At 36.9% G+C, this 14,414-nt stretch overlaps 3 protein-coding genes across 7 annotated transcripts in view; 1 reads left to right on the top strand and 2 right to left on the bottom strand.

Moving 5' to 3' along the window:
• LOC145734683 (uncharacterized) overlaps positions 1–14,414 on the bottom strand; it is a 133,852-nt gene that overhangs the window by 67,429 nt on the left and 52,009 nt on the right. The window lies entirely within an intron of this gene.
• On the bottom strand, positions 253–2,915 carry LOC145734748 (purine nucleoside phosphorylase). 2 transcript variants are annotated; one of them, XM_081988345.1, is made up of 5 exons: positions 2,742–2,915; positions 1,334–1,428; positions 1,057–1,287; positions 682–999; positions 253–630 (listed from the first exon to the last, which is right to left on the bottom strand). In XM_081988345.1, the coding sequence occupies exons 1-5, from the start codon at positions 2,852–2,854 to the stop codon at positions 380–382; spliced, it is 1,008 nt and encodes a 335-aa protein (XP_081844471.1). In that variant the 5' UTR covers positions 2,855–2,915; the 3' UTR covers positions 253–379. The 2 variants fall into 2 exon arrangements, with proteins under 2 accessions (XP_081844471.1, XP_081844472.1); XM_081988346.1 differs by having other exon boundaries at positions 1,057–1,269; positions 2,742–2,913.
• The window catches only part of Syn1 (Syntrophin-like 1), a 36,841-nt gene continuing 27,127 nt past the window's right edge, over positions 4,701–14,414 (top strand). Inside the window, exon 1 of one of the 3 annotated variants that reach the window (XM_081988292.1) lies at positions 4,701–5,391. In XM_081988292.1, coding sequence (XP_081844418.1) covers positions 4,896–5,391 — 496 coding nt within the window. In that variant the 5' untranslated portion in view covers positions 4,701–4,895. The remainder of the gene's footprint in view (positions 5,392–14,414) is intronic. The other 2 variants (XM_081988295.1, XM_081988294.1) reach the window with 2 other exon arrangements.

The raw sequence follows: 14,414 nt of genomic DNA, 5'->3' as shown, positions 1-14,414 counted from the left end.
TCTTGACAAATGGTGAATCAACCTTAATACAGTCTTGAATACTTGAATACTTTAATACAGTCTTGAATGAAATGAGGAATTCATTTTATTGATTATGATAAATGGCATTGAAAATCGATTTGAGTCGTAAATTAAACTTTGAAAGACTAAATAAAGATTTATATAAGTTATTTAAGATTGAACAAAAAAGTGCACTTTCCAAGATATAAAACACTATTTTCAAACAATTTTGGTAGAAAAAAACTCGTAAAATACATAAAAAATATATGCCTTTAATAAATATTATTTAATACATAATACCATTTTTAAAAATCCTAAAATATGTGTAATACAACTTATAGAGATACACTTAGAGTTAATGAGACAAATATTGTTCTTATTATTTCTTTTTGCCATTAATATTAGTGATTCCCGTTTGAAACACCTGCTTCAGAAGCTCAGTGACCAGCTGCTTCAGGAGTCCTTCCCGTTGTTTCCCCACGTCGATGACTTCTTCGTGGCTCGGTTCAGTTTTAGCCTCGTACTGAACCACGCACTCGTTGGTGATCAAACTGAAAGCAAACACCTGCATATCGCAATGGTTTGCTGTGACGACCTCGTGCACCGTGGACATTCCCACCGCGTCAGCCCCTGAAGATGATGGTTTCAAAAATAGACCTGATGAGATTACCAGAAAGTTACCAAGCATTTTGAGCATGTTTAACTCGGCGACCGTTTCAAAGTTTGGTCCGCCGATGCAGGTGTAAACGCCTTCGTGGATTTTATCCCCCAGGCCGATTTCTTGCGCGACTTTCTTGGCCAAGGCGATGATGTCGCGATTGTAGGCCTGGTTCATCGGGGGGAACCTGGGTCCGAACCGTTCATCGTTGGGACCTTGCAAAGGGTTGTTGCCTGCGAAGCCCATTATGTTGATATGGTCCTTTACGAACATTATATCACCCACTTTGTATTTGGGGTTTAGGCCTCCGGCTGCATTGGTCACGAATAAGTGAGTGACTCCTAAATGATTTGAAATTGCTTATATGGAAGTAACAAAACAACAACGACAGCACCAACCTAAAAGTTTCATCACCCGAATGGGCATACAACATTTCCATAGTGGGTATCCTTCGTAGTAGTGGAACCGTCCTTTCATACATACAGTTGGTAGTCCTGACAGGTGGCCGAACACTAAAGACCCCACGTGACCTTTCACCGTACTTTGAGGAAAGTGGGGAATGGTGGAGTAGGGAATTTCAATAGGGTCCACCAGACATTCCGCCAAGGAACCTGTAAAAGGGTCGATTTCTAAAAACACCATTTTTTATGCATTTCTCTGCTTAATTTGACTCACCTAAACCGGAACCGCAAATAATGCCTACTTCCGGTTCGAACGGTACCCGCACTTTCAGGTACTCGACGGTTTCAAGCAGTGACTCGTACGTGTATCTGTATAATATATTCAGTGTGTTTGTAATTAAAACCTATTTTAATTGATTGATTATTCAATTAGCCGGTTTTGATGTAAGAAAAATGTAAAATGACTTTAATGTTGTTCAGAGGCGTCGTAGTTTTTAAACTCCCTAACGGTTATTACCCACGCATAGCAACAATTCTTTAATTGTAATGGAAATGCGTTTTCGGGCTAAAAGCTCCCAACGAACTTAGTTCTTGACAGATGGTGAATGAACCTTTACCAGACAGAAAATAGATTAGAACATTTTTGCAAAAAATACTTTTTGTAGTGAAATTTGCTACAATTTTTGTTATTTACACTTTTTTGTAGCTCCACAAATAATGGATAATGGTTAACAATTCTTTAATTGTAATGGAAATGCGTTTTCGGGCTAAAAGGTCTCAACGAACTTAGTTCTTGAGAGATGGTGAATGAACCTTTACCAGACAGACAATAGATTAGAACATTTTTGCAAAAATACTTCTTGTAGTGAAATTTGTTACAACTTTTGTTACTTACACTTTTTTGTAGCTCCACAAATAATGGATAATGGATAACAATTCTTTAATTGTAATGGAAATGCGTTTTGGGGCTAAAAGCTCCCAAGGAACTTAGTTCTTGATAGATGGTGAATGAACCGTAACCAGACAAACAATAGATTACAACATTTTTGCAAAAATACTTTAATACAGTCTTGTAGTGAAGTTTGCTACAACTTTTGTTATTTTCACTTTTTTGTAGCTTCACAAATAATGGATTATGGATAACAATTCTTTAATTGTAATGGAAATGCGTTTTGGGGCTAAAAGCTCCCAAGGAACTTAGTTCTTGACAGATGGTGAATGAACCGTAACCAGACAGACAATAGATTACAACATTTTTGCTAAAATACTTTAATAGAGTCTTGTAGTGAAATTTGCTACAACTTTTGTTTTTTACACTTTTTTGTAACTCAACAAATAATGGAGCTACGCTCAGTCGCAATGGATTAATGGAGTTTGGTGCACCAAGTCACTTTTTGCGTTGTAACTCTTTAAGGAGGCCATTAAAAGCAAAATCACCTTAACACAATCTTGTAGAGGATAAAATTTGCTACAACTTTAGTTATTTATACTTAAAATTGAAAGTTGTAAATTGTTTTAATGAGTTATCTTACAATTCTGTTAGATTATCTAGACTATTAGATTTAGATGACAAAAAAACAGTTGAAATACAGTGTGATATTGATTGGTCTACAATACGTCAAGAATCAAAAAAAAAAAAACTTAATTTAATATACAGTGTGTCTTATAAAAGACAATCCTACCTCTGTTCTAGATCAGGATCGTTTTTAAGTTGCTGAACGTGATTGGTATAGCCATTCGATTTTCCATTGGTCAAAGATACAGTGTGGTACCCGTTCATCTTGGTGGTGGCCATGACAACAGCGAACTAATTACGAAAATGTGGTGGAAAACAAACTGCACCAGATCGAAAAGAATTTCACGCTTTTATATTCCCAGTGGGTTAGTAAAAGTTTAATAGAAAAACAATCTCGCGATAAGTCAGTGGCGTCTTATTATCCAATCAGGGTTGAATATTTTTTTAAAGCGAATTTGACCTCAAGAAATGTAATTTTCTGTTAGTACAGTTACGAAACGCCACTGTGACAAAAAACTCACAGTTACGTAACCGCAAGGACAAAAACTTTGCACAGCCCGTGATGCGCAATTGTTTACTTAAAACAATAATTATTATCAACAAAATACAAAAATTTATTTCGCAAATCATGTTTATAAGGTTTAGGCGAGATAGCAATAATACCCCCAAGAGAGTGATGCAAGAGTTTAATATAATATGATATAGTGACGGATCTCTCTGTGTATAACAGCTCTGTAATATACGCAAATAATGTTGTTTTTGTTGTTAGGCAACATGTTTTGAAAAAATCAGAAAACTTATCAGTAGCGTATTACTTACGAAATCCCATCAAAATGGTGCGGGTGGTACGCCACTGACTTTTTGAGATTACACTCCAAAAAGAATCAGAAAGTGACATAAACAGAGTGGTTGATGATTGTTATGCAATTTCCATACATACAGAGTGTGTTTTGGTTTGATAATTTGGCAACCGTGATTGATATAGATTATACAGGGTCTTGCACGTAAACTCTCTAGGTTTGTTTTCTCATTGAATGCCTAACCTAAATACGTACTTTCTGCGTTTTGAGCCTTCCACATTCCCGGTGATTGAAAAAGTTTGGTTTTCGTTAAGACAGACGACATTTCGGCAACATGGCATCAGGTTAGCAAAGGACAGAAACATATTGGTTGACAATTGACATTGACAGTGCGTCAGTTGTTGACAAGCCTCGCAAGAGTGCGGTTAAGCTTGGGAAAAAGCAAAATATAAAAACTTTCCCAAAAATTAAATCGGTAGTGTCGTTACTTTTTTACTTTAATTGTGCAGGCTAGTGTTGGTAGTGATTTTGGACTGTGTGTGTTATTTTTCTTGATTACAGTAAACCTGCAAAGTAAGGTAAGCGGCAATTCTTTGTATATCACATGAAACATCTTACAACCGCTGTTCGCCCTCACTGTATTGTTTAGACATTTTCGGTTACCGAAAACATCAAAATATGATAAGCACTAATACAACTAACACAAAATAATAACATAAAATCGAGAAATTTAAGTTGCAACGGGAAAAGTTTGAAGAAACTGTCAAATTACCAAAATGTTGCCGGCAGCGCCAACGCCGAATTTTCCCGAGCTTTAACGATTGGTTAAGAACGTCAAATTTCCGTCTTGCTCAGTTCACAACTAATAGACAAAGAACGACAATTATTACGTCACTGCCTGAAAATTAGAGTATACAGGGTGGTCTACTGTCTGAAAATTTGGTAGTTCATCTAAAATATTATCAAAATAGTGTTTCTTTTTTGGATTCTACGACAAATTCTAGACATTTTCGTTTAATTAAGACGTTTCCGAGATATTTACCATTTAATATGAAATGTTTTAAGAAATAAATTTCAAATAGAATAACTTTATATTCATGATTTTATCCTCTCTGTATATTATGTATTAATGTTTTAAAAAAACGAAATGGGCAGACATCTATAGTGGATAGAAATGTGGAGTGCATGAATCAGTCTGAAGATGGCGCGAGTAGGGCTGAAAAAAATCGAAACCCGGCTGCGACCCCCAAGGGACGCGCGTCACCATGACAACGCAAGGGTCCTGACGCGCCGAAGTATCAGACGGATGCAAGGGCCCCCCAAAACGCGCTTTGATTCAGTGAAAGCCCATCGTCGTAACCGAGACCTGGGGCACCATGTCGTCGTCCATCAGTCTGACGATGTTACCCACCAGGTCGACACGCGAGTACCCGTCGTCAGTACGGTGCAAAAGGTGCGTTTAACGTCGGTACCACACGGTTTGTCACGCACCTCTGGGGAAAACGATGTGATAGAAGAAAATGAGCGGTTTAGACAGCATGGTGGACGGTGTAACGTCACCGGGTTACTATGGCCGTAGCGGCGTGTTGGAAACGCACGTGCGCGGCCAGTGGTACCGGGTGTTCGTCACCCTCGAAGACGACTTTTTGTGCATCACCCTGGACGAGTCCTACGAGAACACGACCACCCTGAACGGGACATTGAACAATAACATTGAGACTCCTGGTGGTTTGTGCGAGACTCCCGACGTGCCCGATTCGGTGGCCAATCAAAAGAGACTGGTGCGGGTGATCAAGTCTGAGAACAACGGATTGGGCATCTCCATCAAGGGGGGCAGGGAGAACAAGATGCCCATCTTGATCAGTAAAATTTTCAAGGGGATGGCGGCCGATCAGACCGAACAGTTGTACGTGGGGGACGCTATTCTGTCTGTCAACGGGGAAGATCTTCGGGAGGCCACTCACGACGAAGCCGTCAAAGCTTTGAAGAAGGCAGGAAAAATTGTTGAACTCGAAGGTAATTTCTAACCCAACAGGTTGTTGTTTACGTGTGTTGGACACCACGTCAAGTTATGCTTTTATAATCCATTCACCATTTAAAACTCTATTAATACGCCCACTTTATCTAATCAAAAATAATTGGATTCCTATCATAGATCGTTAAGGAAAGTACCGTCATCTTTGCTTATTAAAGATTGGCAACGTCAACAACCGTTTTTAAGTACATTTTATTGATGACTTAGAAAACAACCAGTGTTGCCACTAATAACAAAATTTCTCATTAGCGGGAGAAAAAATATTTGAAATTTTACAAAAAATAGAGCGAAAATACAGTCCTGAAAAGAGCAAGCAGGCTGTGAGCCTGTTACTCACTAATAGAAACGACAAATTTGACGTACGACTGTCAATCCTCAAATTTTCAATTTAATTGTGACAGCTGTCAAAAATGTCACAGTGTGCTCAGTTTCAGCTAGATCTGCTAGAAGCACCGATTAGAATAGTTTTCTAACGGTATCTGAGATTTGACAATTATTTTGACAGTTGTCTGTCTAAGTAAGCGGTATTCTAGTGTATAACATCACAGTTGTCATAAACGTCAAACTCTGCTCAGTCTGAGCTAGAATCTCCCAGTGTCACAGTTACTTATAGCGTTTGAGACGAGACGCGTGGTTTCTAACTGTTTCACACGGTTATTTTGACAGTTGTCACGTGACTGTTTTGAGTAAATGGTGTTCTAGTATAACGTGACAGCACAAACGTCAAAACTGTCAAGCTTTACTTTGTATTTTCTTAACGTATAACAGTCCATACTTTGTTATTGAAATAAGACAGTTATTCAGGTTTAAGTAAAACAGTGCATTCAAATTGGCTAGAAAAGTTTGGTTAACTTTGAATCCCTCTAGAGGCCTAACCATTTAACTGATCAACCAATGTTGCATATTGCTGGGAAGCCCATTTCATTGGCTATCCATTGACGTATAAAAGTCCATACTTTGTCATTGAAATAAGACAGTTGTTCAGGTTTAAGTAAAACAGTGCATTCAAATTGGCTAGAAAAGTTTGGTTAACTTTGAATCCCTCTAGAGGCCAAACCATTTAACTGATCAGCCAATGTTGCATGTTGCTGGGAAGCCCATTTCATTGGCTATCCATTGACGTATAAAAGTCCATACTTTGTCATTGAAATAAGACAGTTGTTCAGGTTTAAACAAAACAGTGCATACAAATTGGCTAGAAAAGTTTGGTTAACTTTGAATCCCTCTAGAGGCCAAACCATTTAACTGATCAGCCAATGTTGCATGTTGCTGAAAAGCCCATTTCATTGGCTATCCATTGACGTATAAAAGTCCATACTTTGTCATTGAAATAAGACAGTTGTTCAGGTTTAAGTAAAACAGTGCATACAAATTGGCTAGAAAAGTTTGGTTAACTTTGAATCCCTCTAGAGGCCAAACCATTTAACTGATCAGCCAATGTTGCATGTTGCTGAAAAGCCCATTTCATTGGCTATCCATTGACGTATAAAAGTCCATACTTTGTCATTGAAATAAGACAGTTGTTCAGGTTTAAACAAAACAGTGCATACAAATTGGCTAGAAAAGTTTGGTTAACTTTGAATCCTTCTAGAGGCCAAACCATTTAACTGATCAGCCAATGTTGCATGTTGCTGAAAAGCCCATTTCATTGGCTATCCATTGACGTATAAAAGTCCATACTTTGTCATTGAAATAAGACAGTTGTTCAGGTTTAAACAAAACAGTGCATTCAAATTGGCTAGAAAAGTTTGGTTAACTTTGAATCCCTCTAGAGGCCTAACCATTTAACTGATCAGCCAATGTTGCATGTTGCTGGGAAGCCCATTTCATTGGCTATCCATTGACGTATAAAAGTCCATACTTTGTCATTGAAATATAGTCTAGTCTGAGCTAGAATCTCCAAGTGTCACAGTTACTTATAGCGTTTGAGACGAGACGCGTGGTTTCTAACTGTTTCAAGGTTATTTTGACAGTTGTCACGTGACTGTTTAAGTAAATGGTCTTCTAGTATAACGTGACAGCACAAACGTCAAAACTGTCAAACTTTACACAGTCTGCGCTAGAATCTGCAAGGGTCTGCAAGCTTAAAATAATTTGAGACCAGACTTGGTTTTTAACTGTTTGACAGTTGTCCGGACTCTAATAATGACAGTATATAAACAAATTTGTGACAACCAATGTTGCCAAATAATGTAAATTTTCAAAATTCAATTCAACAGTTTTTGATTTCAAGTGAGAGTCAAACTTTAACTAGTTCAGATCAATCCATCATCGGCCCCGTTAAAGAAAAGTACCGCGGTACTAGCCTGACTTGTTTGTACAGATTAGCAAAGTCAACAACCGGCCTTAAGTGCCGTTTTTTTCATGGTACTGCCCGCGGTACTAAAGATTAGATTATGGCAACACCGACAATGTTTTCAAAGGGGAATTCCAGTCCAGGCCAAACCTAATTAAAGTAATGCGGCGCTTTTAATGATGAAAACGCACTCCATTTACCATCCAGTACATGACTCATTAGTCGATGTCCTCGAAGGAATGATTGATGAGCTGTCTATCTCTGGAAAAAGACCTCTTAAGGTTTTGTAATTACTTCCCGTTAGAATTGACGTTCTCTTTCTTCGTCTTTAAGTGTTTGCAGATTAATCGTCTTGTCTTTGTTTTGTACGAAATTTCTGGGCCGGCAACGTTGCTCGTTCTGTCACACTGACGTACATATTGTCAAACAAATCAGCGTTGCCGTTGTGACGTCTACTTTTCCTAGAGAGGTAACGTAAAGTAGATGCTGTCCACATTCATTCGTTTGAAAACCTTTTTGTTGGACTTTTAACTGGCAAACTAAAACATCCTTGTTGTAGTGTGGAAATGGGTAATTTGGGGATTTTCCCGCTTGTGAAAAATGGTTTTCTACCCCTCTCCTGGCTATTTGTGTTTATTAAGTCGCTCCCCGTCCAAAATGGAGGCAGGCAAGCCGCAACACAAGAAACCACATATTTTTCCTTTAATAGCGGAAAACGACACTGTTTATTGCCGCACATTTATACATTAACTAAATGCGACCTTCTGGTGTAGCAATTCCCCAGCATCCAGGCTCCGGGGGCCTAATAAATTTGCTTTATTAAGGGAGTCTTATTACTGTGAATGTTTTTGAAGCGTATAGTAGGCCGCCATTGCACTTAGTAATTTAAGTTTCTCATCCTGATCACAATTTGTATGGAAATTATGGAAAATCCACTTTTAAACGAGATAAGGATGTCGTCACACCAACTCGTTTAGTTCCACTGTGGCAATGAAATTTGTGTGGGTGTCACGCTGTGTATAATCAAACAATGACTTGGCTAATGGCCGTGTTGCCACTTATTCGACCCATTGTTTCTTTGTTCAAATAGAAAGGATTCGTTTGTTGTCAGCTGTTTCAATGTTACAGATTTCACACTGATTTGTCAGGCTTCAAAAACTACACTTTTTGCTGAAAATCAAACTTTCGGTTTGATACCACTTTGTGACAATATTAACAACATTTTGGCAACGTCGTAAAATGCAAATTAACCTTATTTTGTATTCTTTCAGCTGAAATGTCAAAAAACATTTAGACAACTACTGATTTTTCACTCCTAAAATGCAATTAAGTTTACAGAATACTTTGTGAATACAGAAGGTGGACTATCGGGTCGAGTTGACTAGTGTTCTTCTCAAATTACGTTCAGATTTTTTTTGACAAAATACCGAGGGGTAGATCGACATTTTTAAGGTCACGTGACTGTTTTTGACAGGTGTCAGTGTTGCAAGTGCTAAAATGACATAATCAAAGTCACGTGATGTGTCTCTCGTAAATGTAAATTTAAAAGAGACATTCATTTTAAATTTTTAAATTTTAAACCACATTTTAAAGGTCACGTGACTAATTTTGACAGATGCCAACTGGCCTTTACAGTGTTGCAAGAACGTGCAGAATTGCATTTTTAACGTCATACGTAACGTGTATTTTACAATTTCAGCTTTTACAACTGTCTAAGTTTAATTTACCAAATGATCAACATTTACATTACATTTTCATCATTACAAGTCACGTGACTGTTTTTGACAGGTGTCAGTTGGGTTTGCCAGTGTTGCAAGCTGTAGAATGACATAATCAAAGTCACGTGATGTGTCTCTGGCAATTTCAGCTTGTACAACTGTCTAAAGTAGTCTAAATGTAATTTACTAAATTTTTTAAATTTTAAACTACATTTTAAAGGTCACGTGACTAATTTTGACAGATGTGAACTGGCCTTTACAGTGTTGCACGAACGTGCAGAATTGCATTTTCAACGTCACGTGACGTGTATTTTGCAATTTAAGTTTTTACAACTGTTCAAATTTAATTCACCATTTTTCAAAGTTTAATCGCCTGTAAAACCCATTTGTGGTGTGAAAATGACAGTTTTAAGCACATTTTTGGAATCCTCATTAAATTTCCTATCTACTAACCTAAAAAAACACTACCAAATTGAGTACAGTCAGAGAGAAAAACAGTGTCAAAGTTTGAACTAACAGAAACACAGTTTGAAAGGACAGTCAAGGACAAAATCGCCTGTAAAACTCATTTGTGGTGTGAAAATGACAGGTTTAAGCACATTTTTGGAATCCTCATTAAATTTCCTATCCAATAGTCTAAAAAAACACTAAAAAATCGAGTATAGTCAGTTAGAAAAACAGTGTCAAAATTTGAACTGCTAGAAACACAGTTTGAAAGGACAGTCAAGGACAAAATCGCCTGTAAAACCCATTTGTGGTGTGAAAATGACAGTTTTAAGCACATTTTTGGAATCCTTATTAAATTTCCTATCCAATAGCCAAAAAAAATATCACTAAATTCGGTACAGTCAGGGAGAAAAGTGCTGCCAAAGTTTGAAAACACAGTCAGCGACAAAATCGTCTGTTAAACTCACTTGGAGTGAGAAAGTGACAGTTTTAAGCACATTTTTGGAATCCTCATTAAATTTCCTATCTACTAACCTAAAAAAACACTACCAAATTGAGTACAGTCAGAGAGAAAAACAGTGTCAAAGTTTGAACTAACAGAAACACAGTTTGAAAGGACAGTCAAGGACAAAATCGCCTGTAAAACCCATTTGTGGTGTGAAAATGACAGGTTTAAGCACATTTTTGGAATCCTCATTAAATTTCCTATCCAATAGTCTAAAAAAACACTAAAAAATTGAGTATAGTCAGTTAGAAAAACAGTGTCAAAATTTGAACTGTTAGAAACACAGTTTGAAAGGACAGTCAAGGACAAAATCGCCTGTAAAACCCATTTTTGGTGTGAAAATGACAGTTATAAGCACATTTTTGGAATCCTTATTAAATTTCCTATCCAATAGCCTAAAAAAATATCACTAAATTCGGTACAGTCAGGGAGAAAAGTGCTGCCAAAGTTTGAAAACACAGTCAGCGACAAAATCGTCTGTTAAACTCACTTGGAGTGAGAAAATGACAGTTTTGAGCACATTTTTGGAATCCTCATTAAATTTCCTATCTACTAACCTAAAAAAACACTACCAAATTGAGTACAGTCAGAGAGAAAAACAGTGTCAAAGTTTGAACTAACAGAAACACAGTTTGAAAGGACAGTCAAGGACAAAATCGCCTGTAAAACCCATTTGTGGTGTGAAAATGACAGGTTTAAGCACATTTTTGGAATCCTCATTAAATTTCCTATCCAATAGTCTAAAAAAACACTAAAAAATCGAGTATAGTCAGTTAGAAAAACAGTGTCAAAATTTGAACTGCTAGAAACACAGTTTGAAAGGACAGTCAAGGACAAAATCGCCTGTAAAACCTATTTGTGGTGTGAAAATGACAGTTTTAAGCACATTTTTGGAATCCTTATTAAATTTCCTATCTACTAACCTAAAAAAACACTACCAAATTGAGTACAGTCAGAGAGAAAAACAGTGTCAAAGTTTGAACTAACAGAAACACAGTTTGAAAGGACAGTCAAGGACAAAATCGCCTGTAAAACCCATTTGTGGTGTGAAAATGACAGTTTTAAGCACATTTTTGGAATCCTCATTAAATTTCCTATCTAACAGTCTAAAAAAACACTAAAAAATCGAGTATAGTCAGTTAGAAGAACAGTGTCAAAATTTGAACTGCTAGAAACACAGTTTGAAAGGACAGTCAAGGACAAAATCGCCTGTAAAATCCACTTGTAGTGTGAAAATGACAGTTTTAAGCACATTTTTGGAATCCTCATTAAATTTCCTATCTACTAACCTAAAAAACACTAAAAAATCGAGTATAGTCAGTTAGAAAAACAGTGTCAAAATTTGAACTGCTAGAAACACAGTTTGAAAGGACAGTCAAGGACAAAATCGCCTGTAAAATCCACTTGTAGTGTGAAAATGACAGTTTTAAGCACATTTTTGGAATCCTCATTAAATTTCCTATCCAATAGTCTAAAAAAACACTAAAAAATCGAGTATAGTCAGTTAGAAAAACAGTGTCAAAATTTGAACTGCTAGAAACGTAGTTTGAAAGGACAGTCAAGGACAAAATCGCCTGTAAAACCCACTTGTAGTATGAAAATGATAGTTTTAAGAACATTTTTGGAATCCTCATTAAATTTCCTATCTATTAACCTAAAAAAACACTACCAAATTGAGTACAGTCAGAGAGAAAAACAGTTGGAAATGGCATAGTCTTCTAAATATTATTGGAAAACTTCCAAAAATTGCTAAATGTCTCTACAAATCTCGTAAACCATCCAAGAATATAGAACATTGCCCTATAACCTCTAAAATAATTTTGAAATAATCAAAATAACATTTGACAATCTGACGTCATCCCAATTTTGTTTGAATTTCCTTATACACGATGATGCACGTAAATTTCTCGGTTGTTTTTGGAGGTTCATTGAGGAATGCCCCCATTTCCGTCGCCGTCAAATTGCTGCATATCGTGCGGTTTCGGGGGGGAGAAAAAATGCAAAAACCCCTCTAAAAATAGGTTCGCGAAAGTCGATTTAAATTGCAAATTACCCCTTCGGATTTACGAGAGGCAAAATGGGGCAGATTTTAGGAAAACGCCATATTTGCGCTTCTATTTTTCCATCACTTTTTTTCAAACCATCTGACATTGGCAGTTTCCAGTAACAAAAGCGTATCCGAAGACGCTATCCCGTTCGCTTTTGTGCATCCGGAATTGATATTCTCAGCCAATACTAGATATAAATAGAAATGTCGGTTGCATTGGGACTAGAAGGGTAAAACAATGTTTGTAGTTTGATTTCACATAAGTTTGACAATCGCACACTATTTTTAAAGCAGAGTTGCCTGCTCGACAAAAAAAGGCAATTTATTTGGACAGGTTGCAGTCTCGTAAACTTGCACATTGCGATCCGTACGAGTGGAACGGCAAACTTCGTTCCAAAGTTATTATAAAGTTTTTGCGAGAGAGACGCAACAATGTCAAGATGTACGAAAATCTGTTTGGTGCAGAGGAAAAGTGTCTGTCTGTCCTTTTCAGCGCAATGCCATTATCCTTTCGTTCCTTTGTACAGTTTATTTCTGGAATAGCATTTCCAAGTAGTGTACTTTTAACAATGTCAGACATATCGGATAATTAAAATTCTTTTTTAAAACTATCCATAGAAATATTAAAATCACGTTTTCAAATACCCATTTTGGCGGTTTGACCGCTAGAGGGCTTCAAATTGGATCGAAAAGACACAAGTTGAGTTTGACTCAAATTTTCGCATAAATTAAAAAAAAACAAACTGGAAATAGTCACGTGACCTTTGTAGGTAAATTTGATAATTGAAAACAATCACGTGACCTTTAGAAATTTTTTTGTGTTTCAACATTTTGACACTAAATGTGGTCACGTGACTTTCAAGATTCCATCGCGACGCGTTTGACAGAGTTTTTTTTATGAAACGACGCGTGTTTCTGACAGTTCCAAGTCAAAAATGTCACTCTGACAGAAAAAAGTCAAAATTGGTCATTATACAGGGTGAGTCAACAGTTTTAGAGAATATTGAGACGGATAATTTAAAATTACTTTTGCATATACAGGGTGGTTCGTGGGCAGATAAAATATTAGTTTTTACTACGATGGAAAATGGTCTGTATCGCCATTGTTTGTAAAGGTAACACAGACCTAATACCTACAGGGTGTCCCATTTAAAACTGTTCAGTTTCAGGGCTTTACAGTGCAATTCTCTGTAGAAGTTAACAGAAACTTTGAATATATATAGGGAGTTGGATTTTAAGCAGAAAGTTGTGTCCGAAAATGCTTTGTTAGCGAGATACTGATACTAGGTTTTCAAAAGTTTGACAGCTCGTAACTCGGCCACTTTGACAGCAATTGTGACATGTTTTTTACCAAATTGTAGCCTCGAATGTGCTCTTTAAAATGACGTATAGCTGCTCGAAAAACATTGTCTTCTAAGTGGGTTGTTTCAAGAATATCTTCAAGTGTTCTAAGTTAGGACATACCTAAGTTTTCAAAAGTTTGACAGCTCGTAACTCGGCTACTTTGACAGGTATTGTGACAGGTTTTTTACCAAATTATAGCCTAGGGTTTGCTCTTTAAAATCACGTATAGCTCCTCCAAAAACATTATATATTAAGTGGGTTATTCCAAGAATATCTTCAACTGTACTAAGTTGAGACATAATTAAGTTTTCAAAAGTTTGACAGCTCATAACTCGGCCACTTTGACAGCAATTGTGACATGATTTTTACCAAATTGTAGCCTAGAATGTGCTCTTTAAAATGACGTATAGCTGCTCTAAAAACATTGTCTTCTAAGTGGGTTGTTTCAAGAATATCTTCAAGTGTTCTAAGTTAGGACATACCTAAGTTTTCAAACGTTTGACAGCTCATAACTCGGCTACTTTGACAGGTATTGTGACAGGTTTTTTACCAAATTGTAGCCTAGGGCTTGCTCTTTAAAATGACGTATAGCTCCTCCAAAAACATTGTATATTAAGTGGATTATTCCAAGTATATATTCAACTATT

The sequence above is a fragment of the Ips typographus genome, linkage group LG10 (assembly GCF_016097725.1).
Source record: "Ips typographus isolate SLU linkage group LG10, UJ_Ityp_2.0, whole genome shotgun sequence".
Taxonomy (NCBI): Eukaryota; Metazoa; Arthropoda; class Insecta; order Coleoptera; family Curculionidae; genus Ips; species Ips typographus.
The sequence above is the reverse complement of the archived record's forward strand: the minus strand, read 5'-3'. Positions and strand labels throughout refer to the sequence as shown.